Genomic DNA, 25,611 nt, shown 5'->3' with positions numbered 1-25,611 from the left:
CTCTTGTATTTATTTTCTTGTGTTCAAGTAAGGCCTCCTGTAGCTTCAATCTGCTGACGCACATTGACAAGACAATAATCCCAATAGGGTCAAGGAAGAGATTGGGCCTAGTATACCGGAAAATATCTGGCCCTTCCCCATCTTCAGCGGAAGGCCTAGATAGAGTGGATGTGGGGAGGATGTTTCCAATAGTGGGAGAGTCTAGGACCAGAGGCCATAGCCTCAGAATAAAAGGGCATACCTTAAGGAAGGAAATGAGGAGGAATTTCTTTACTCAGAGGGTGGTGAATCTGTGGAATTCTTTGCCACAGAAGGCTGTGGAGGCCAAGTCAATGGATATTTTTAAGGCTGAGATTGATAGATTCTTGATTAGTGCGGGTGTCAGGGTTTATGGGGAGAAGGTAGGAGAATGGGGTTGCGAGGGAAAGATAGATCAGCCATGATTGAATGGCGGGGTGGACTTGATGGGCCAAATGGCCTAATTCTGCTCCTTGAAGTTATGAATTTATGACGACTGCAACTTGCTCAGATATAAAAATATTCAAACTCCAAATGTACCCCAAATTTAAAATTATGGAAACAATATATCGGCAAAAATGTATTATAAAACCAAAGTGTCAGACTTAGTCAGTTTTCTTAATAGGTAGAAGCATCTTGTAACCTTTCCACAATTACATGTTTAAAAATTCAGATTTTTACTTAACACTAATGCATTTAACACATTGCTTCAATTTATAGCATAAAGGATTGCAGCAGGTTTTCAATAAACTTGCAAATTAACACTAATTCTAACAAAATGTTCATCGTTCAAGGCGGCACCGTGCCTTACAGCGTTTGCAGCACCCATGACCCGGGTTCGATCCCGACTACGGGTGCGGTCTGTACGGAGTTTGTACATTCTCCCCGTGACCACGTGAGTCTTCCCCGGGATCTTCGGTTTCCTGCCACACACCAAAACCGTACAGGTTTGTAGGTTAATTGGCTTGGTATAAGGGTAAATTGTCCCTAGTGTGTGTAGGATAGTGTTGATGTGCGGGGATCGCTGGTTGGTGCGGACTCGGTGGGCCGAAGGGCCTGTTTCTGTGCTGCATCTCTAAACTAAACTAAACTCATCAGTCAGGAAATTGAGTATGGAACTTGCAACATCAACAGTAAGGAACTATGCATAAAAGTTGAGCATGTATAGAAGTTGGGTCGTTATATTAGACATTGTGTACAGTTTTGGTCACTCTGCCCCAGGAAAGATGCCATTAAGTTGGGAAGAGTTTTGAGGAAGAAGGGGCACTCAAGCTATAGAGAGAGGTTGGACAAACTTGGACTTTATTCCTTGGGGCGCAGGAGTCTAAGGGGTGATCTTATGGAGGTGTATAAAATAATAGGGTGAATTCACAGTGTGTTTTTTTTCCCCAGGTAGGGGGATCAAGAACTAGAGGGCATAGGTTTAAGGTGAGAGGGGAAAGATTTAATAAGAACCTGAAGGGCAACTTTTCCCACGCAGAGGATGAAGGGTACATGGAACGAGCTGCCAGAGGAAATAGTTGAGGCAGGTACAGCAATAACATTTAAAATATTTTTGGGCAAGTACATGCATAGGAAAGGTTTTGAGCAATATGGGTCTTGCTCAGATGGTGCATTTTGGTCAGCGTGGATGAGTTGGGCTAAAGGGCCTTTTTCTATGTTCCATGACAATGACTAAAAACAATGACACTGTTCAGAAGTTTTAATTACAGCGTCCATTATCTCAAGAATGTCATTCAGAATAATAAAAATAACCAATAAACGTTACCCTACCGAGCATTGAGCGCAAAAACAATTCTTTGTCAATAAAATTATAAAGATTATTAATGTCTCTAAATGTAAAAAGAAACAATTAACAATAAGGAGATGTAGAAACATAGAAACATAGAAATTAGGTGCAGGAGTAGGCCATTCAGCCCTTCGAGCCTGCACCGCCATTCAATATGATCATGGCTGATCATCCAACTCAGTATCCCGTACCTGCCTTCTCTCCATACCCTCTGATCCCCTTAGCCACAAGGGCCACATCTAACTCCCTCTTAAATATAGCCAATGAACTGGCCTCGACTACCCTCTGTGGCAGAGAGTTCCAGAGATTCACCACTCTGTGTGAAAAAAGTTCTTCTCATCTCGGTTTTAAAGGATTTCCCCCTTATCCTTAAGCTGTGACCCCTTGTCCTGGACTTCCCCAACATCGGGAGCAATCTTCCTGCATCTAGCCTGTCCAACCCCTTAAGAATTTTGTAAGTTTCTATAAGATCCCCTCTCAATCTCCTAAATTCTAGAGAGTATAAACCAAGTCTATCCAGTCTTTCTTCATAAGACAGTCCTGACATCCCAGGAATCAGTCTGGTGAACCTTCTCTGCACTCCCTCTATGGCAATAATGTCCTTCCTCAGATTTGGAGACCAAAACTGTACGCAATACTCCAGGTGTGGTCTCACCAAGACCCTGTACAACTGCAGTAGAACCTACCTGCTCCTATACTAACCTCCCTGCTCCTATACTGATTTAACTGCATGATATCTCTTCCCTGGAAGTCTTATTAGAAATTATGCATAATGTTCTCAAGAAATGCTCAACATCAAATTGCAAAGTGTGTCAACATCCCAACCTTGACTGGATCTTTCTTTCCGTAGAGTCAGGCCAACTATTTCGAATAGTTGTTCGCTGGGGCATTTCATTAATATGGAGTATGCCGCGATTCGGAGCTCTGCATCTTCGCCCATCGTCTGGTACAGTTGAACTAACGCAGTGCGCTAAAAGCACAAACAGCATCGATGAGATGAGGCACCACATCAGGCAAACAAGACAAAAGGTGCCGTAAATTGATTGCATTATTGCATGATTGCATTAAACTTCCAATCATTTTTGCGCACTTTAGACTTTGGAGTTACAGCGCAGAAACAGGCCCCTCGGCGATCACCCCGTAAACCAGCACTGTCCAAAACACACTAGGGACAATTTACAATTTTAACCCAAGCCAATTAACCTATAAAACCTGCACGTCTTTGGAGTGTGGGTGGAAACCGGAGCACCTGGAGAAAACCCACGCAGGTCATGTGGAGAATGTACAAACTCCGTACAGACAGCACTCGTCGTCAGGATCGAACCCGAGGCCCTTGCGCTGTGAGTCAGCAGCTCTACCGCTGCGCCACTGTGCCGCGCTTATTTTTTTTTTTTTTTAAAGTAAACAAACTTGAATCAGAGTTGAAAAATCCCTCGCATTAGGGTTGCACAGAGAAATAACCCGCTGTGAATGTCTCCTTACATCAAATTCGCAGGGAATTCGTCGGAAAGCATAAACGGCAGCCAGTCGCACTTGTAGCAGGTTGGTGTTGGACTGCACACACTTGTTTAGAGTCGGGATCAGCGTGCTTGCAGCGAGCCCTGCATTTCCAATGGCTTTCAAGGACAGCAGCACCTGGGGATTGTACAAACACAGTGCTCGTATCATTACTGGCTCAAACAACAAAATAAATATCAGACGGTAATTATGCTCACACCAAAAAGTTTGTTCAGTTTCTGTTCTGAACATTGCAATGATGTATCTATTGGATAAATATATTGGATATATATATTGAGATGATATTTATATATTTATATATATATATATCTATCATATAAATATCATCTCCAAACCTGTCCTATATTATATATATATATATATAGTGTGTGTGTGTGTGCGTGTGTGTGTGTGTGTGTGTGTGTGTGTGTGTGTGTGTGTGTGTGTGTGCGTGCGTGCGTGCGTGCGTGCGCGCGCGCGCGTGCGTGCGTGTGTGTGTGTGTGCGTGCGTGCGTGCGTGCGTGCGTGCGTGTGTGTGTGTGCGTGTGTGTGTGTGTGTGTGTGTGTGTGTGTGTGTGCGTGCGTGCGTGCGTGCGTGTGTGTGTGCGTGTGTGTGTGTGTGTGCGTGTGTGTGTGTGTGTGTGTGTGTGTGTGTGTGTGCGTGCGTGTGTGTGTGTGTGTGTGTGTGTGTATTTGTGAGTATGTGTTCACTGGAGAACACACACACACACTGAACTTTTTTCTCTCTCATTTATTATACTGTTTACAGTGTACTATGTTTACATATTCTGTTGTGCTGCTGCAAGTAAGGATTTCATTGTTCTATCTGGGACATACGACACTCTTGGCTCTCTCTTGAAATTTGCCAGACTGTCTCGCTTCCCAAGGGCATCCCCGGTGAACAAAGCATCTCGCTGGCCAATGTTATAGAGTGATACAGTGCGGAAACAGGCCCTTCGGCCCAACACTGGCCAACACGTCCCAGCTACACTAGTCCCACCTGCCCGCGTTTGTCCCGTATCCCTCCAATGCATGTCTAACTGTTTCTTAAACGTTGGAATAGTCCCAGCCTCAACTACCTCCTCTGGCAGCTCGCTCCATACACCCACCACCCTTGGTGTGAAAAAGTTACCCCTCAGATTCCTATTCAATCTTTTCCCCTTCACCTTAAACCTATGTCCTCTGGTCCTCGATTCACCTACTCTGGGCAAGAGACTCTGTGCATCTACCTGATCTATTCCTCTCATGATTTTATACACCTCTATAATATTAGCCCTCACCCTCCTGCGCTCCAAGGAATAGAGCCACTGCCTACTCAACCTCACCCTATAGCTCAGACCCTCTAGTCCTGGCAACATCCTCGTAAATCTTCTCTGTACCCTTTACAGCTTGACGACATCTTTCCTATAATTTGGTGCCCAGAACTGAACATGATACTCTAAATCAGAAAGTTAGCTACGCTGAGCTGATGCAGCTAATAAGAGGTTGTCATGGATTTCTGGAACACTGTCAGTGGAGAGCAGGGGAAATGTTCACCTAAACTGAACCTATCCTGCAAATATCCTCAGGGAAACCTGTTTGTGGCCATCACACCAACAGCAACCGGCAGAACAGAGGAAGAACTGTGTCGGAAGGAACAGCAGATGGACACAAAATGCAACATATAATCCTCCAACATTTTCACCACCTCCAACGGGATCCCACCACAGGCCACATCTTCCCATCTCCTCCCATTTCTGCTTTCCGTAGAGACCATTCCCTCCGTAACTCCCTGGTCAATTTGTCCCTTCCCACCCAAACCACCCCCTCCCCGGGTACTTTCCCTTGCAACCGCAGGAAATGCGACACTTGTCGCTTTAGCTCCCCCCTCGACACCATCCAAGGACCCAAGCAGTCTTTCCAGGTGAGGCAGAGGTTCACCTGCACCTCCTCCAACCTCATCTCCGGCATCCGCTGTTCCAGGTGTCAACTTCTTTACATCGGCGAGACCATGCACTAAACAATATTTCCTTATCATATACATCTGTACGCTGTAATTGGGTTGATTGTAATCATATATTGTCTTTCTGCTGACCAGATAGCACACAACAAAAGATTTTCACCCCCGGTACAGGTGACAATAAACTAAACGGAACTGAACTGATATTTGGATAGTCTGGAAGTTTGCCATCTAGTGTTGCGTAAGGGAACCCACTGATTCTCACCATTGAGCCGTTTCATTCTCTCTTTCTGGATGCCAGGAGGCATCAGGCAAACGCACTGTTGCTGGGATTGTAAGTTTCCTCCCTGTATGCTCCCAGCTCACAAGGGGAAAATCTTCATTCAATTGTCCCCTCACACCAGACTGGAACATACCTTGACTTCACTATAAAAATACAAGTGACCCATGGTGGTCGGGGTGCGACTGGTCCTTGATGATGCTGCTGGCCTTGCCGAGGCAGCGCGAGGTGTAAATGGAGTCAATAGAGGGCAGGTTGGTTTGTGTGACGGTCAAACTCTGATGGTCAACTGTGGGTCCCTTGCATACGTTTGATGGACTATTTAACCTCAGTCTTTATTCTATTTAAATCATTTAATTTTAAAAATTTTATCAGATCTCCTCTTAACCTCATCCACATTATCCCGAGAATTTTTTTTTTTTTTTAAATAAGACACAGAGGAGCAGAATTAGGCCATTCAGCCCATCAAGGCTATTCTGCCATTCAGTCATGGCTGATCTGTTTCACCCTCTCCAACCCACGTTGATGAGATCTTGCAAGAACTGAGTCTGAAGAAGCTGCCTCAGTTTGAGTGGGCGGCCGGACAGACCATGTGAACGCGTGGGTTTTCTCAGAGATCTCCGGTTTCCTCGCACACTCCAAAGACGTACAGGTTTGTAGGTTAATTGGCTTGATATAAAAATTGTAAATTGTGCCTAATGTGTCCCTAGAAGGGGAGTGTAAAGGGCCTGTCCCACGAGCATGCGACTGCATGCTGCGAGCGCGACCAAACCGGAAGCGGGGACCGCGCGGAGGTCGAGTGATCCCCGTACAGGGCCGGTCCCACCAGCATGTGACTGCATGCGGCGAGCGCGACCAAACCGGAAGCGGAGGCCGCGCGGAGGTCGAGTGAATGACGTGAAGTTCGAGCGAAGTCCGCTGCGTATGCCTGTCGAGGCGGTGCGTAAGGCGTCGAGGCGGCTATGGGCCGGTAGGCAGTTGCCGCGCGGAATTTTTGAACACTGTCAGTTTTTCAGAGCCCCGCGCGATGTCGGGACCAGCTCCGCACAACTCCATACGGCTCCGGCGATCGAAGTGGGACCGGCCCCGCGAGGCCGTATGGCTCAAGCGACTACGTTAGGTTGCGCTTGCCGCATGCAGGCGCATGCTCGTGGGACAGGCCCTTTAGTGTGCGGGGATCGCTGGTCGGTGCGGACTCGGTGGGCCGAAGGGCCTGTTTCTACACTGTATCTCCAAACTAAACTAAAAGGGCCAGACAGATAATTAATTTCAAAAAGAAGGTGGACAAAAATGCTGGAGAAACTCAGCAGTTGAGGCAGCATCTATGGAGCAAAGGAAATAGGCAACGTTTCGGGTCGAAACCCTTCTTCAGACTTGGTTGGATAATGTCTAACCCATCAAACGGTTAAACATTGATGGTGTTCTGAGGGAAGAAGACCAGAAGCCATTCTGTGAGACCTTCGAGCAAACTTTACTGGAATGTTTAGATTGTTTTATTTAAGTCAGAACATGCCATATTTATTCTTCACGTTCGCCATGTATAATTTCCTGTACACTTGACATTTGTGAGGCCCATGCATGGTTTTTCTAGCAAGCATAAACTTTGACTAATATTACTTTTTGCTTCCAGGGCCTCTGAAGTATGACAACTACAACCAGAAGGGAAGGATTTTCTACACAAAGTTAAATCCACCTAAATGTAAACAAATTGAGAGTTGCTCTCTGGAGCTGACCTTTATGTAACTGAGGATGAGGAAAATGACGTGATCCATTTATAAATCTATACAAATATTTCAAACTGCAGAGGCATGGGGATTCTTCTGTTGGCAAGCACTGTTTTATCTGAACATTCCTACTTATTATAACACAAAGTAGCCATTCGGCCCGTCCGATTCATGCCGGATACCAGCAAAGGAATGCTGGCCGTTCAGTCCGCCTTCACTTTGTTGCCCTGTAACCTTGCAACTTATTCTCTCCCACATACAGCAACACAATCTTCAATGAAGGTTAAATAATAAAAAGCGGTGGCTGTGAAAACAAGGAACTGCAGATGTTGATTAAAAAAAAAAAAAAAGACAAAGTGCTGGAGTAACTCAGCGTGTCAGGCAGCATCCCTGGGGAACCCAGATAGATGAAGTTTTGAGTTGGGACACTTCATCAGACCAAATATAATGGTGTGATATCCGATTAATACTCTACCATTTTTCAATTTAATTGTTATTGTGCTTTCCCGATTTTGCTGTAAATCTGTGCTCTTAATTTTATTGAATATTGTAAATTATTCCTATATTTCCATAATACAAGCCTGTTAAAATTTGTTTCCTTAATATGGAACGTAGCTCAAAGTATTTAATAGATTCTATTATGTACACATGTACTTCAAAGTACACTGCCTCAGCAAGGCCACCAACATAATCAAGGACGAGTCTCACCCCAGTCACTCTCTCTTCTCCCCTCTCCCATCAGGCAAAAGATACAGACGTTTGAAAACTTCTGATGCAGAGACAGAGACAGTTTCTTCCCGGCCGTTATCAGGCAACTGACCCATCCTATCAACAACTAGAGAGAGCTACCATCTACCTCATTGGAGACCCTTGGACTATCTTTAATCGGACTTTTGCTGGACTTTACCTTACACTAAGCGTTATACCCTTTATCCTGTGTCTGTACACTGTGGACAACTCCATTGTATTCATGTACAGTCTATCCACTAACTGGATAACACACAACAAAAAGATTTTCACTGTACCTTGGTACACGCGACAATAAACCAAACTAACTAGCAAATCCATTCATAGTGTTAATGGGGCAGAATTAGACGTTAACATAGAAAGACCTCCTTCCAACTGTTGAATGCAAGATATTCCTACCTGTAATAAAACAGAAAATGCTGGAAACACTCAGCGGGTCAGGCAGCATCTGTGGAAAGAGAAACACAGTTAACATTTCAGGTCAAAGATCCCTTGTCAGACCCTCGTGGGAGTGTTTCCAGCATTTTGTGTTTTAGATTTAGATTTGCCCTTACGTCGATTTACACATTCCTACCTTTTCACGTTTCACGGGTTCCCGAGCTTTACAGTTTCCTTGAATGTGGGTTTCCAGAATCCGCATGAACCTCTGCACCTCGACTACTGCTTGGCATCTTCTGTGCTTCGAGCAAAAGTTATGAAGCAGTGAAGAAGCTCCGAGAAACGTCTGTCTGCTTGCATCTGGTGATTCCATCAAAGCCTGCAAATAAAAGCCCGTAAGATTCACAAACCAAGGTATTCCACTGTAAATGAAGATTAATAGTCACACACATTTCACCCATTCCTACTCTCCTTCCAAGAATGTAGACAAAAGTGCTGGAGAAACTCAGCGGGTGTGGCAGCATCTATGGAGCGAAGGAAATAGGCAACTTTTGCCTATTTCCATAGATTCTACCTTCGATTTTCCAGCATCTGCAATTCCTTCTTTAAACATTCCTTTCAAGAATTCTGTGTTACTGTTCAATAATGCTGCCCTACTAATTTCAACTCAATCCAATACAGTACACAAGAGAGCAGCTTACCCTGTCAGAATATGCAAGCTAATTCATTTAGTTTAGAGATACAGCGCGGAAACAGGCCCTTCAGCCGACCGGGTCCCCTCCGATCCAACAATCCCCGCACATTAACACTATCCAACACCCACTAGGGACAATTTTTACATTTACCAAGCCAATTAACCTGCAAACCTGTATGTCTTTGGAGTGTGGGAGGAAACCGAAGGTCTCTGAGAAAACCCAAGCAGCTCACGGGGAGAACGTACAAACTCCGCACAGACAGCATCCGTAGTCGGGATCGAACCCGAGTCTCCGGCGCTGCATTCGCTGTAAGGCAGCAACTCTACCGCTGCGCCACCGTGACTGTCCTAAACCACAACTAATTGTTCTAGTTGGAGCTTAGTTTTATCTTTAGTTCAATTTGTTAAATGCATGATGCTATTAATACTAATTAAAGAAGAAGGTTTAAAAGTTTGCTCCAAGAAAAATAACCGTACAATAACAGTGTCTTGCAGTGAAATTCAAACTCCCCCTCCCTTAATTCAAGATGGTTTGTTGCCTGGTCCGATCTGTACATAGTTCTTGAGCCCATTATATAGAACATAGAACAGGCCCTTCGGCCCACAATGTCTGTGCCGAACACGATGCCAAGACCATCACTTATCTACCTGAACATAACCTATATCAGTCCATTCCCTGCATGTCCGTATGCCTCTCCACATCTTTAAAATGCCACTATCATATCTACTTCAACCATCACCCTCCTGGCAACACATTCCAGGCATTCTCCACCATTATTTGTGTACAAAACATGTCCCGCACAATTCCTTTAAACTTTCCCCAACTCACTTTAAAGCTGTATGGCCGTCTCTTCCTGCCTCAGTGTTGGTCTAGCAAGTGACACCACTTTATAAATTATAATTAAGAGTGGGTAACTTGAATTTGCCTGGATAGCTGCGTTCCCATCTAAAAAGCAGCTTTTAAAAATGTTGTCCATCAATGTTGTCTTCTGCAGTCGATTGTTTTAATATGGCCCCCCTATGCATTAAGTCAAGTCAAACACTCTTCTCATAGTCATAGAGTGATACAGTGTTGAAACAGACCATTTGACCCAACTTGTCCACACCGCCCAACATGTTCCCAGCTACACTAGTCCCACCTGCCTGCGTTTGGCCCATATCCCTCCAAATCTGTCCTACCCATGTACCTGTCTAACTGTTTCTTAAATTTTGGGACAGTCCCTGCCTCAACTACCTCCTCTGGCAGCTCGTTCCATACACCCACCACCCTTTGTGTGACCTTTCTCACACAACAATTTTACAGCATATCAAAAGTATAAATAATGTCACAATTGAAAGCAACTTCTCACAGTGATTGTGGTGACCATCGACGCTGTTGGCTCTGGGATGAAAGCCAAGGACCACAGAAAGGTGTCCGTCCTATCTTTATCCAGCTCTTCGGACAGAATGAGTTCCGTCAGGAAACTGATGCACGCTTCGGTTCCACAGGCTGGTAAAGTGTCCATCAAAGGCTGCCTGGAAATGCACAGAGCACAGTGTGAGTTAAATAGAACAGTAGAACTAATAGGATGATGTTTCAATCCCTGTAGTAAGTCGGCCCTCTTTGGCAGTGGGATTGTAGTGGTGAAAGGTCGGGTCATCGGGGTCATCAGGTGGGCACCCTCCTTCTTTAATGTTTCATTGATAAGCCCACGACGTCTCCAGCCGGGCTCAACGGTGATACCTGGCGTCCCAGGTAAACCCACCTCAGCTCCATACCCTCCTGTCCTTCCTTTTAATTCAAAGCCAATTGCTGCTTTTTTTCTGCTGAATTTGACAACGACTTGATTGCTTGTTGGAGGTAACTTCCCTGTCCGACTTCTCTGGGCAGAATCATATTTAGTTTAGTTTAGTTTAGAGATACAGCATGGAAACAGATCCTTCGGCCCACCGAGTCCACGCCGACCAGCGATCCCCCCCCTACTCTAACACCATCCTACACACTAGGGACAATTTACAATCGGTACCAAAGCAAATTAACCCACAAACCTGTACGCCTTTGAAGTGTGGGAGAAAACCGGAGCACCCGGAGAAAACCCACGCAGTCACCGAGGAGAATGTACAAACTCCGCACAGACAACACCCGTGGTCAGGATCGAACCTGGGTAAGGCAGCAACTCTACCTCTGCGCCACAGTGCCGCCCTATGTGGGAGGCAAGCGTAGAACCCAGAGATAGTGTTTTCTTTTGTAGCAGCAGAAGGGGAGTTTAATCGACACAAAGTTTAAAACCGGTAAACTTTGGAAGTTGTTTTCTAAATTTTTTGAAGGGGAGCTAGGAATATTGTTGCAGTTCAGGTCAACTTGGAGTCTTTGATGACTGTGTAACTGGTTCGTCTCTGGCCTGCAACAATGCACTCTGCCAACATCAGTGCACAAGTTCCAACGAGTCAGTGTTATCAATGAACAATACTGACAAAATGCAGAACTTCTAAAACACAAGGGAATGTTTAATTATATTTGTTGAGTAACGTCTACTGGCCAAGGTGGATTTTTTTGAATTAGCTCTCCTGGCACACATCTTTATGTAGTGTGACCGTATATCGAGAGCTTAGATGTGCTAACCACAGTGAATTCATGTGTGAGCGCACGCTAATCTTCATGCTTGACTTTCCAATACGTTTTGCCAGGGGGGTTTTTTTGTAGACAAAATGGTGCCAGAACACACCATTAACAAATATAAAGTCTCATTGGGTGAGAAAATGAAACAATGCTGTTCAACTTTTTAGCGGTGTCGGTACTCCATACCGATGCAAACCGTCACAAAAGAAATCAAGGAAGAGTCATACAGCGTGGAAGCAGGCCCTTCAGCCCAACTTGCCCTCACCAACCAACATGTCCCATCCACATTAGTTCCACCTGCCTGCGTTCGGTTCATATCCCTCTGAACCTGTCCTATCCATGCACCTGTCTAAATGTTTCTTAAACGTTGTGATAGTCCCCGTCTCAACCACCAGAACCAGCAGCTCATTCCAGATACCCACCACCCTTTGAGTGAAAAGGTTGCCCCTCAGGTTCCTATTTAATCTCTCCCCCCTCTGGTTCTTGATTCCTCTCCTCTGGGCAAGAGACTCTGTGCATCCACCCAATGCTGTGACAGGAATCCTACTTTTCTTCATTTGATATCACTAACTTTGAAGTCTATTCCCCACAACTAAATGGAGGTGTATGAAGGAACTGCAGATGCTGGTTTAAACTGAAGATAGACCCAAAAAGCTGGAGTAACTCAGCGGGACAGGCAGCAATAGTATACCTTTGCGCTAAATGTTATACTGTTTATCCTTTATCATTGCACCTTTATCATGGGAGGCCTGATTGTATTCATGCACAGACATTTTTCGACTGGATAGCATGCAAACAAATGCTTTTCACTGTACCTCGGTACACGTGACAATTATACACAAATAAGAGATTTGGTGAAAGGACACAAAATGCTGGAGTAACTCAGCGGGTTAGGCAGCATCTCCGGAGAACACAGAGTAATTGGAAGGAGGGTCTCGACCCGAAACGTGCATTAGGTCATATGGTGATAAGGGATAGGAGTAGAATGAGGCCATTCGGCCCATCAAGTCTACTCCGCCATTCAATCCTGGCTGATCTATCTCTCCATCCTAACCCAATTCCCCTGCCTTCTCTCCATAACCTCTGACTCCTGTACTAATCATTAACCAGTATGTGTAGTTCTTTGTATTTAAATCTAGAGATTTTTGGTGAAGTTGCACACTGGAAACACTCAGCGGGTCGGGCAGCTTATGTGGAGAGAGAAGCAGTTAATGTTGCAGTCCAGGATGCTTCATCAAAACAGAGGCACCTGGATATGCAGTGGATGGAGGGATAAGAATCACACACATTGGTTTAACTTGGCATGCCGTTCGGCATGGACATTGGAAGCCAAAGGGCCTGTTCCTATGTTCTACGAGTTAATCCATTTTTCCAGTTGGTTGAAATATAACGGTTGGATGGTTGTGGTTACGGAATCATTAAGCAGGTACTGTAAAGAAGATGGTCGCTGAGAAATTACCACGACAGAAACATAGAAAATAGGTGCAGGAGTAGGCCATTCTGCCCTTCGAGCCAGCACCGCCATTCAATATGATCACGGCTGATCATCCAAAATCAGTACCCCATTCCTGCTTTCTCCCCATATCCCTTGATTCCGTTAGCCCTCAGAGCTTCTTCTTCTTGCCTATGTATGCACAGTCTAAAGTTGTCAGACAACTTGTTCTGTTTGATCTTCTGTTTGTGCTCGCCAGGTTGATTGCATTCGGAAAAACAGGGTGGAGCACATGAAGGTTGCAATCTCCCACCCCCCCTAAGAGCTAAATCTAACTCTCTCTTGAATACATCCAGTGAATTGGCCTCCACTGCCTTCTGTGGCAGAGAATTCCACAGATTCGCATCTCTCTGGGCGAAAATGTTTTTCCTCATCTCAGTCTAAAATGGCCAACCCCATATGCTTAAACTGTGGCCCCTGATTCTGGACTCCCCCAACATCGGGAAATTTTTTCCTGCATCTAGCCTGTCCAATCCCTTAAGAATTGAGGGACTTGTTTTCACTCTCATTGGATTATGGTTCTTTATTTGCCTATTTTTCTAGACCTATTTCTCTAAACTAAACTAAAACTAAAATATGCAGGATGTGTCCTGTTCAATCCTTAAGGTTCTTTTAGTGTCTCAAGTCCCACAATGGCTTCCAAGATGCAAGCATAAATCTTACTCTCTCTTGAAATCATCCAGTGAATTGGCCTCCCTTGCCTTCTGTGGCAGAGAATTCCACAGATAGCGTTCTCACTTCTGTCTTCACATTACATGCACATATATCTCTCACACACGGCTTGAGACAACCTGGCAAACGCACGAACGTTCACTCCAAACCAACGGGAAGAAATCGTTTTCTACGAAAGGCCACAAACTTAAAAATATTTGGATAACTCTGAGCTGGATGCTGTGGTTAGCAATCTGTTGACTGTTAACCATGAAGGAAGGTGCCAATAAAGGCCTGCAGAAGTCGGTGTGTAGGTTCCCTTTCCCAATGCCACTGCCTGTGAACTACATGGGATCTCAATCACCCAGACACAGTAACGTTACCGTATATAGGGGGGCGGTTGGTTACGAAGAAGAACTGTCACGGGCAACAAAAAGACTGCGATCAGTACAATGTTTAACGTGTTTTAGACAGCGCACCATATACTCCACATCCCAAAGACGTGCAGATTTGTAGAATAATTGTCCTCTGGAAATTGCCCCTAGAGCGTCGGGAGTGGATGAGCAAGTGGGATAACACAGAACTAGTGTGAACGAGTGCTTGATGGTCAGCATAGACTCGGTGGGCAAAGGGACTGTTTCCAGGCTGTGTCTCTAAAACCAAAACCAATCACCGAGAGAAGGAGAATGCACAAACGACACACAGACTATGCCCGAGATCAAAGTTGAACCGGGGTCTCTGGCGATGTGAGGCCTGCGGCTCTTTTAACAGCAGCACATTGTGGAACTCAATCCTGCTGCAATCTCCCAGCAGCTACACTGGGGAACACGAGCCAAGATGGCAATTCATAAAGTGATAGGAGTAGTATTAGGCCATTCGACCTATCGAGTCTACTCTGCAATTCAATCATGGCTGATCAATCTCTCCCTCTTAACCACATTCTCCAGCCTTCTCCCCTGACACCTCTGACACCTGTACTAATTGGGCTATCTATGTCGTGACAAGCTCCCCTTAACAGTTTTATCGTTCATTCATTCTCACCCAAACCCTCCATTGCAAGTCCCAGGCAGAATACACACACCCTAGATAAATGCAGAGGGCAACCTTTTTTTTCCATAGTCTAATCAAGGGAGGGGACACAGTAAACCTTGCCAACTTGCGGCACTGTGGCGCAGCGGTAAAGTTTCTGCCTTACAGCGCCAGAGACCCGGGTTCGATCCCAACTACGGTTGCTTGTCTACTGTACGGAGTTTGTACGTTCTCCCCGTGACCTACGTGGGATTTCTCTGAGACCTTCGGTGGCCTCACACACTCCAAAGACGTTGTGTAGGTTTGTCGGGTCAATTGGGCTTGGCGTAAATGTAAAATTGTCCTTAGTGTGTGTAGGGTAGGCTTGGTGTGCGGGGATCGCTGGTCGGCGCGGACTCGGTGGGCCGGAGGGCCTGTTTCCGCGCTGTATCTCGAAACTGAAAACCAACCTAAAGACTGCGGAGCATCCCATTCCGTGCGCCACAAACACGCACACAGCTGCAGTACGTGCCAGCACAATACTGTTCCTGCACAACGTTTGTTTATTTTATCCATGTACACTTGGGCCCATCTGCTGCCAAGAATTAGAAGGTGCACTGCTCTTAAACCAATTTATAAATGCAAGTCTTTCATTCTGTCACAGTTTCTAAATGAATGTTAAGCAGTCAAGCTTAAATCTACACAGGGCTTCGATCCAGTTTCATCACCTCTGTCAGAACTACCCATTGAATATAAGCAGCATGGATTATTTAACATTGCTTGGAATATTAGCCCATCACCCTCTGGTCAGCCGACTGGTTTCAATTCCCTAGGGAACATCCTTAGTTGGAACAATGGAATAGTCGCTGTTTTCTCAGCCAAAAATAGAGAAAAAAATTGTTAAATAATATCTAATGTTTATATCAAAAAATATCAAAAAATGTCCACCAACCATAGAACTAATTTTCAACTTGATGGGTTGAAAGGATTAATATATTTAAAAGTACAGACTGACGGTTAGCATTACCTATCCCTACTTTATGAGTCTTTAATTTCTTGCTGCATTCAGTGCCACACTTGCCAGGAAATTATATAAAGATCTCTTTATAATTTATAATTTGAGCCTCACGTCAGGTTCTTGGTCTCGTATGATGGTATAATGTTGAGTCTGGTTTAGTTTAGATGAGTTTAGATCATATGTGATAGGAGTAGAATTAGGCCATTCGGCCCATCGAGTCTACTCCGCCATTCAACCGTGGCTGATCTATCTCTCCCTCCTAACCCCATTCTCCTGCCTTCTCCCCATAACCTCTGACACACGTACTAATCATTAACCAGCATCTGCAGTTCATTTGTATTTAAATCTAGAGATTTGGTGAAGTTGTACACTGTATCTATCTCTGCCTTAAATATATCCACTGACTTTGCCTCCACAGTCTTCTGTGGCAAAGAATTCCACAGATTCACCGCCCTCGGGCTAAAGAAATTCATATGGCCATCAGACCTTTTGACCTTATATTTAGAGACATAGTCTGGAAACAGGCCCTTTGGCCCACCATGTCCATGCCGACCATCCATCACCCGTTCACATGTTCCATGTTATCCCACTATCTCATCCACTCCCTACACACTAGAGGCAATTTACAGAGACCCATTAACCTATAAACCCGCATGTCTTTGTGATGTGGGAAGAAACAGTAGCATCTGGTGGAAAACCACGCGGTCACTGGGAGTACGTGCAAACTCCACCCAGACAGCACCCGAGTTTAGGATTGAACCCGGGTCTCTGGTGCTGTGAGGTAAGCGGCTCTACCAGCTGTGCCTTTGTGCTGCCTCCTGATGCTCTGGTTTTATCCCACTTGCTCTCGATGTTATGGGTAAAGGCAGAAATACGGGTGAGTTTACAAATGAGTTCCCTGTCAGTCAACACAATTGGATCTATGCTGCCCACTGAATCGTCCGAATATCTTCTGAAGATCATTAGCTCCAAACATATATATATACATACACACAATGTGTAGGAAAGAACTGCAGATGCTAGTTTAAATCGAGGATAGACACGAAATGCTGGAGTAACTCGGTGGGACAGGCAGCATCTCTGGAGAGGGTCAGTATGAAGAAGGGTCCCGACCCGAAACGTCACCCATTCCTTTTCTCCAGAGATACTGCCTGTCCCGCTGAGTTACTCCAGCATTTTGTGTGCACACACACAAGCACATATACACATACATATATACACTCGCCCACACACATTCACGTACACACACACATACATGTATACACACGTACACATACACACAGGTGCGTGCACACACACATATTGTGTATTATGCGGTTTATGTGTACTATGTTTACATATACATTTGTGCTGCCGCAAGTAAGAATGTCATTGTTCCGTTTCGGGACCCATGGCAATAAAACACTCTTGACTCTCGCTTTATTCCCGGGAATGCTCACAATGTACGTACGCAAGACAGGACGGTCCAGGGTTGCCTCTAAAGCTCAGAAATTGATTGATTGCTACTTTATTATCACATGTAGGGCATGGTGGCGCAGCGGTAGAGTTGCTGCCTTACAGCGCCAGAGCCCCAGGTTCAATCCTGACTACGGGTGTTGTCTGTACGGAGTTTGTGCGTTCTCCCCGTGACCTGCGTGGATTTTCTCCGAGATCTTCGGTCCACCCCCCCCCCCCCCCCTCACACCAAAGAGGTTTGGAGGCTAATTGGCTTGGCTTGGTGTAAATTGTCCCTGGTGTGTGTGGAATAGTGTTAAGGGCCTGTCCCACTTGCCAATTTTTTTCGGCGACTCCTTGCGTCCTATCGGGGTCGTCAAAAGATTTTGAACATTTCAAAATCCAGCGGCGACAAAAAACATGTTGCGACACTTGAAAAAACACCGCGCCTCAAATGTCATCACGCCCTGTCACGCCGCATATTTGTTCGGTGACCTGATACGTCAGTCAATGATGCCGGCAGTCACCAAAAAAATCGGCAAGTGGGACAGGCCCTTTAGTGTGCGGGGATCGGTGGTCAGCGTGGACTCGGTGGGTCGAAGGGCCTGTTTCCGCGCTGTATCTCTAAACTAAACTATAAGAAATGTGACATGCCACAGTGAAATTCTTTGTTTTACATACCATACTCAAAGTATGCAGAGTGTTGCCACATGTCGGGCATAGTTACAAGAAACACTGCATTGGGAATGATGTCATCCTATAACCAATTGAAAAGGAGATCACATCACAGGTGCAATGGTGACTTTTATAGGCAGAAGATCCTGGGTCAAATTTCCACCAAGTTGCAAACTGACCTGATGTGGCAGTTATATGTAGCAAAGAACTGCAGATGCTGCCTTACACCGAAGATAGACACAAGATGCTGGAGTTTCTCAGCGGGCCAGGCAGCTTCTCTGGAGCGAAGGAATGGGTGATGTTTTGGGTCGAGACTTCGGCCTGAAGAAGGGTCGAGACCCCAATCTTCACCCGTTCCTTCTCTCCAGAGATGCCGCCTGGCCCCGCTGAGTTACTCCAGCGTTTTGGGTCTATCTTCCATGAAATTGTTGTTTCTGCGATTCGTTCCAGGGTAAGGATTTTCACCCAATTAATGTCGGAAACAACTGCAGCATTATGCAACTGAATGTCTAGACAACAACAGTCTCATTTTACCTTTTGGGTTTCCTCAGCTCCGGGTTTGATCACTCTTCGCTGCGACTCTTTCCAGATTAAGGTTTAAACATGGCTGCGTTGCCTCAATGTAAACATGAGCAGAATACTGATCGGCAGATGTACACCACTGCAAACTCCCAAAAGAGCAATACCATCTCAAAAGCTTGCAGCCAACTGCCAAGGCTCAAAGCCAATGAAGCTGCATAATCATTTTTGTTTCTCCCCATGCCAAACCAAAACTCCTCGTTCCAAGGTGTATAGACTGTTCCTGGAAGAATTTCTTCGTGGTAGAGGAACAACTATGACAGCATACGACTGCCAGAGGTTAGATCCAAGAGAAGCTGAGTTGAACAAAGTGATTTAAATCGGTTTAGTTTAGAAACAGCTCGGAAACAGGCCCTTCGGCCCACCAAGTCCACACTGACCAGCGATCCCCGCACACTTAATGCCCCTGTCCCACTTAGGAAACCTGAACGGAAATCTCTGGAGACTTTGCGCCCCACCCAAGGTTTCCGTGCGGTTCCTGGAGGTTGCAGGTGGTTGCCGGAGGTTGCAGGTAGTGGAAGCAGGTAGGTGTAGGGAGACTGATAAAAACCTCCGGGAACCTCCGGGAGCTGCACGGAAACCTTGGGTGGGGCGCAAAGTCTCCAGAGGTTTCTGTTCAAGTTTCCTAAGTGGGACAGGGGCATTACACTCTCCTACACACATTGGGGACAATTTACAATGCTACCGAAGTCAGTTGACCTGCAAATTAACTGTATGTCTTTGGAGTGTGGGAGGAAACCAGAGCGCCCGGAGACAAACTATGCAGGTCACGGGGAGAACATACAAACTCCGTAGGAACAGTACTCATAATCAGGATCGAACCCGGGTCTCCGACGCTGTAAGGCAGCAACTCTACTGCTGTGCCACGAATCACGTCTGAAAATTTGATTGAGGAAAATCCATGGTAAAAAATTGAAGGCAAATGCTTTTAAGGAAGATATTTTGTCATTTGAAGAAAGTTATCTTTGTGCCAAAGAAATTTTATGCTGTAATTTTTCACCAGTACACTGCTGATTAAACTTGATTGCATTGTAATAAATAGTGACAAGAAATTTAAGTTGCAATTTTTGCCAAGTCAGTAAAAAGAGCAAGAACTGTTGCCATGAACAATCGGTAAGATTGTTCGTCTCAGCTGATCTGGTTTGGTGATCACACTGACAAACTACTGATCTTCATCCATGATTCTACATTCATTAAAGCCCTTTAAACCGACAGGATTCCCCACTGCCTTTGCCAACCATGCCACCTTGTGAAACTTGATGAATATGTCCAATTAATTGTGGTAATATATCAAATTAGTTTATAATAAGATTTGACATTTAATTTCCCCAGCCCCTGAGTCAGAACACACTGGGATTTATTAACTCCAATTTTAACAAACAACGAGCAACATTCATACATCAGTCTTCTCTAACTTCAAGTAATCCTTTCTTTCCCTCATTCTCCATCCCTCCCCCTTCCCAGTTTTCCGACCAGTCTGACTGTCCCCAATTACATTTCATCTCTGTTTGTTTTGTTGTCACCTACTTCCAGCTAACAATGATATATTCAACATTTACCTTGACTACATCTCCTTTGATGTCTCGTTTTCACACCTTACCCATCCTTATCTCTGTGTCTCCCTTTCCTGAACAGTCTGTCTGAAGAAGGGTCTTGACCCAAAATGTCATCCATTACTTCTCTCCAGTGATGCTGCCTGTCCCGCTGAGTTTGTGGAATTCTCTGCCTCAGAGGGCAGTGGAGACAGGTCTCTGGATGCTTTCAAGAGAGAGCTAGATAGGGCTCTTAAAAATAGCAGAGTCAGGGGATATGGGGAGAAGGCAGGAACGGGGTACTGATTGGGGATGATCAGCCATGATCACATTGAATGGCGGTGCTGGCTCGAAGGGCCAAATGGCCTACTACTGCACCTATTGTCTATTGAGTTACTCTAGCCTTTTGTGTCTACCTAATGTGAATAGGTGATTCATTATCAACGTGAACTCAGTGGGCCGAAAGGCCTATTTCCATGCCTTAGCTCTATACTCGAAGTTTAGCTGTTAAACTGCTTAATGTTGGAGTTTATTTTAATTTAGCTCAGTTTAGTTTAGAGATATAGCGTAGAAAGAGGCCTTTGGCCCACCGGGTCAGCGCCGACCCAGCGATCCCCCATACACGATAGTTCTATCCTACACACAAGGAACGATTTGCAGAAGCCAATTAACTTACAAACCTGCACGTCTTTGGAGTGTGGGAGGAAACCAGAGCACCCGGGAAAAAATCACGTGGTCACAAAGAGAACGTACAAACTCCAAACAGACAGCACCCGTAGTCTGGAACGAACCCGGGTCTCCGACGCTGCAAGACATCAATTCTACTGCTGCGCTGCTGTTTCCATCATTTAAACTTTAATTACATAGAAACATAGAAAATAGGTGCAGGAGTAGGCCATTCGGCCCTTCGAGCCTGCACCGCCATTCAATATGATCATGGCTGATCATCCAACTCAGTATCCTGTACCTGCCTTCTCTCCATAGCCCCTGATCCCTTTAGCCACAAGGGCCACATCTAACTCCCTCTTAAATATAGCCAATGAACTGGCCTCAACTACCTTCTGTGGCAGTGAATTCCAGAGATTCACCACTCTCTGTGTGAAAAATGTTTTTCTCATCTCGGTCCTAAAAGATTTCCCCCTTATCCTTAAACTGTGACCCTTTGTTCTGGACTTCCCCAATATCGGGAACATCTAGCCTGTCCAACCCCTTAAGAATTTTGTAAGTTTCTATAAGATCCCCCCTCAATCTTCTAAATTCTAGCGAGTACAAGCCGACAATTGAATATGTATCTATGACCTTTCATGCATAAAAACCCACATCAGATAATATTTCAGGTGTACTTACCAATTGTCTCGGCACTTGAATGATGTTCGCTGCCACAAGTCTCGAAGATCACCGATGGAAAATCTCCGGAGATCAAACAGCAGGGACATGAAAAGATCTGCAGACTGAACAGATGAAAGAAACCAAGGTCTTTAAAATCTGAATTCATTAAATGGTCAATATTTCTACGAATACCTGTAACCTATGACCCACCTTTAAGTAGACAGAGTACAAAACAGAAATCAATAGATCCTGGAATAATTTCCTTGCAAAGTCCAATTTGCTATAATATAATACAATAATGGAATAGGCAAATAGGGACTCTACTGAGGTCCGCCTGGGCCGACGTGATCTCCCGGTTGCTAAACACTAACTCCCCCTCCCATTCTCACACTGACCTTTCTGTCCTGGGCCTCCTCCATTGTCACAGTGAGGCCAAACGCAAATTGGAAGCACAACACCTCATATTTCATTTGGACTTCTTACAACCCAGGGGCGCGAGCATTGATTTCTCTAACTTCAAGTAACACTTACATCCTCTCTCTCTCCGTCCCTCCCCCACCCAAGTCGCAGTATTAGTTTCACTGTCGTCCTGATGAGTTTCATTGTCTGTATAAAGGGCCTGTCCTCACTTGGCGATGTTTTCAGCGACTGCCGGTGTCATTGACTGACGTACCGGTCACCGAAAGATTTTGAACATTTCAAAATCCAGCGGCGACAAAAAAAATGTTGCGACACTTAGACAATACAATAGACAATAAACAATAGGTGCAGGAGTAGGCTATACGGCCCTTCGAGCCACTTGAGGAAACACGTCACATTTTCGGTGACCTGATACGTCACAATGATGCCGACAGTCGCCGATAAAATCGCCAAGTGGGACAGGCCCTTCACTCGTTGACACCTTGCCCACAACAATGGACAGTTTCCTTAATCATCGTTACTTTTTTGCATATACTTCATTTATTTGTTCTATATCCCTCGCCCTTGACTCTCAGTCTGAAGAAGGGCCTCGCGACCCAAAACTTCACCCGTTCCTTCTCTTGTCTATCGACCTCGTTGGGAACCTTTGAACTCTGCACTGGGCGGCAGGGTGGCGCTGTGGTAAAGTGGCTGCCTCACAGCACCAGAGGGTGGGCAGACTTGGATTGTTTTCTCTGGAGTGTCAGAGGTAGAAGAGAGATAGAAGTGTATAAAGTTATGAGACAGGGTAGACAGTCTGAACCTTTTTTCCCCAGGGTGGGAATGTCAAAGATAAGGAGATAACTTCAAGGTGAAAGAAGCAATGTTCAAAGGAACTGAGTAGGGAAAGTTTAGTTTAGTTTTGTTTACTTACGCAGAGGATAGTGGGTGTCAGGGGCTTTGGTTCAGATCAGTTTAGTTTAGAGATACAGCGCGGAAACAGGCCCTTCGGCCCACTGAGTCAGCACCGACCAGCGATCCCTGCACTTTAACTAATCTTTAGTCAGAGGGTGGAGAGTCTGTGGAATTCTTAGGCTGTGGAGGCCAAGTGGATATTTTTAAGGCAGAGATAGATAGATTCTTGATTAGTACAGGTGTCAGAGGTTATGGGGAGAAGACAGGAGAATGTGATCAGGAGGGAGAGATAGATCAGCCTATGATTGAATGGTGGAGGAGACTTGATGGGGTACTGATTGTGGATGATCAGCCATGTTCACATTGAATGGCGGTGCTGGCTCGAAGGGCCGAATGGCCTACTCCTGCACCTATTGTCTATTGAATGGCCTAATTCTACTCCTATTCCTCACAACCTCAACGCTCTCCTACACACACTAGGGACAATTTGCATTTACACCAAGCCAATTAACCTACAAACCTGTACGTCTTTGGAGTGTGGGAGGAAACCGAAGATCTCGGAGAAAACCCACACGGTATCGGGGTGAACGTACAAACTCCGTAAAGACAACACCCGTAGTCAGGATCAAATCCCATAGCTCTGGCGCTGTAAGGCAGCAACTCTACCGCTGCGCCACCGTGCCGCCCAAACTGGTAGGCAAGCATATGGAAGTGGGGACATCTAGAATGTCTGACCATAGTTTGGATGTAGTTTCCCTTGATCTAGGAGGAGGTTACTTTCTCCTCCAGACCCCTCAAAACAAGTCTCCCGAAGGCTCATCACGTCGCCACCTGCTGGTTGGGCTGGTGAAGAATTTTTACCCGTCCCTAAATGAGAACTTCAAACGCGACCGTTGTTTCACGGAGTGGTTGGGGCGAATCCCTTACTCTCTTATAGTGGACAATCGGCAATAACGGACACCACCCCCCCCCACTCCACCTTATGGTCCGTTATAACAGCGGTTATCTGTAGTTCGTTATCAGAGATGGAAGAGTAAACCTTGAGCAAAACGCAAAGTGCTGGAGGAACTCAACGAGTCAGGCGGCATCTGTGACGGGAACGGGCAGAAAGTAGTTCGGGTCGAGACCCTTCTTCAGACTGAAGGGACTCAACCCGAAACAGTGTCTGTGTATTTCCCTCCGCAGATGCTGTCTGACGTTTTGAGTTCCTGCAACACTTGTTTTCTTTTACAGTTGGGTCTTGATGCACATTAATCGTTTTATACGATGCGATACAATAGAACTTATTTATCCCAGGAGGGAAATTGGTCTGCCAACTGTCATAAAGCACAAGACACATGGAACATGAAGTTGTTGAGGTCTTCTGAGGGAGCGCTGTATGTTTGTACCATTGTATATATGATTGATCTATGTACCACTGTATGTAACACATGTGTACCTGCGCCAATGTACAGCACTTTGGTCAACGAGATTGTTTTTAAATGTGCTAGAGAAATAAAATTGACAAAGTGACGAGTGGAAAAGATTGGGGATGTGCAAAGGTCATAAGGAATAGGAGTAGAATTAGGCCATTCGGCCCATCAAGTCTGCCTTTCAATCATCGCCGATCTATCTTTCCCTCCTAACCCCATTCTCCTGCCCTCTCCATAACCTCCCCAAAGATTGGGGGGGGGGGGGGGTCTGAAGAAGGGTCTCGACCCTAAACGTCACCCGTTCCTTCTCTCCAGAGGTGCTGCCTGACCCACTGAGTTACTCCAGCTTTTGGAATCTATCTTCGGTGTAAACCAGCATCTGCAGTTCCTTCTTACATATTTCTCTCCACAGATACTGCCTGGAGCTAGTTCCTCCAGCAGCTTGTTTCCTGCGATCTAGCAGATGCATTCAGTCTCTAGGTATGATTTTGCCAACTAATATTTGCATCTGACACAAACAATCCGAAATTTCAAGGCACTTGGCACAATGTATCATTCATCAGGCTGTTTAACAAAGTCATCCTTTGTAGGAATACTTATTCTCAATGGATTTTAACCTGTTGACCAGCCAAAACATTTAAAAACTGGATGATCCTCATTGCATTTGAATGATATTCTGAGCAATCTCCTTTCGGGGCAGTGTGTGGCTAATTCGGCAGCTGTATCAAGCTGTCAAAACACAATGATCAAGTGTATGGGCAATTCACAAGCTCTGATAAACCACAGCCCAGCCAGACAGCAAGGGCTGTCATCAGATGCAGAGGTTTACCAGAATGCTGCCATGATTAGAGGGATCAGCACAGGTCGAGGTTGGATAGACTAGGATAGTTTTAGACTTTCGGACTTTCGACTTTAGAGATACGGTGGGGAAACAGACCCTTCGGCCCACCGAGTCCGCACCGACCAGCGATCACCCTGTACACTAGCACTATCCTACACGCACTAGGGACAATTTACAATTAACAGAAGCCAATTAACCTACACACCTGTACGTCTTTGGAGTGTGTGAGGAATCTGAAGCACCCACAGGGAGAACGTACAAACTCCGTAGCCAGCACCCGTATCTCTAAACTAAGCTAACTTTCATCTTTCTTCAATTCATTCTCAGCCCACGCAGAGAACTCGGTTTGAGGGAGAAGAAATTCTCAATCATCAACTTATTGCACATTTAGAAATATTGAAAAAGCACAATAAAGGTAGAGTAATCGTCAAACTATCCCTGGGAAAAATATTCAGACAAAAATCATGGACGTTTTAATGAAATAGATGATAGACGTTGACTGAACTGTTTGCCGATTGTTTTAAATACAGTCTGCATTTTGGGCATCTGAATCAATCAGTCATGGTTGATACATGCAGCACAACACAGAAACTCTGGGTGGATTTTCCAATTGCAATGGCCCTTGTTCACTCTAGAAACAGATGGGAATACCAGGAGTTTA

General features: G+C 45.3%; 1 protein-coding gene across 1 annotated transcript in view; it reads right to left on the bottom strand.

The window, feature by feature from the left end:
- LOC116985893 overlaps positions 1–25,611 on the bottom strand; it is a 235,103-nt gene that overhangs the window by 159,068 nt on the left and 50,424 nt on the right. Inside the window, exons 9-13 of the mRNA XM_033041007.1 lie at positions 21,402–21,505; positions 10,416–10,581; positions 8,569–8,751; positions 3,290–3,442; positions 2,633–2,777 (exon numbers count right to left, since the gene is read on the bottom strand). Of these exons, the coding sequence (XP_032896898.1) occupies positions 2,633–2,777; positions 3,290–3,442; positions 8,569–8,751; positions 10,416–10,581; positions 21,402–21,505 (751 nt within the window). The remainder of the gene's footprint in view (positions 1–2,632; positions 2,778–3,289; positions 3,443–8,568; positions 8,752–10,415; positions 10,582–21,401; positions 21,506–25,611) is intronic.

Source organism: Amblyraja radiata, chromosome 22 (genome assembly GCF_010909765.2).
Source record: "Amblyraja radiata isolate CabotCenter1 chromosome 22, sAmbRad1.1.pri, whole genome shotgun sequence".
Lineage (NCBI taxonomy): Eukaryota > Metazoa > Chordata > Chondrichthyes > Rajiformes > Rajidae > Amblyraja > Amblyraja radiata.
This window is presented reverse-complemented; position numbering and strand designations above follow the sequence as displayed.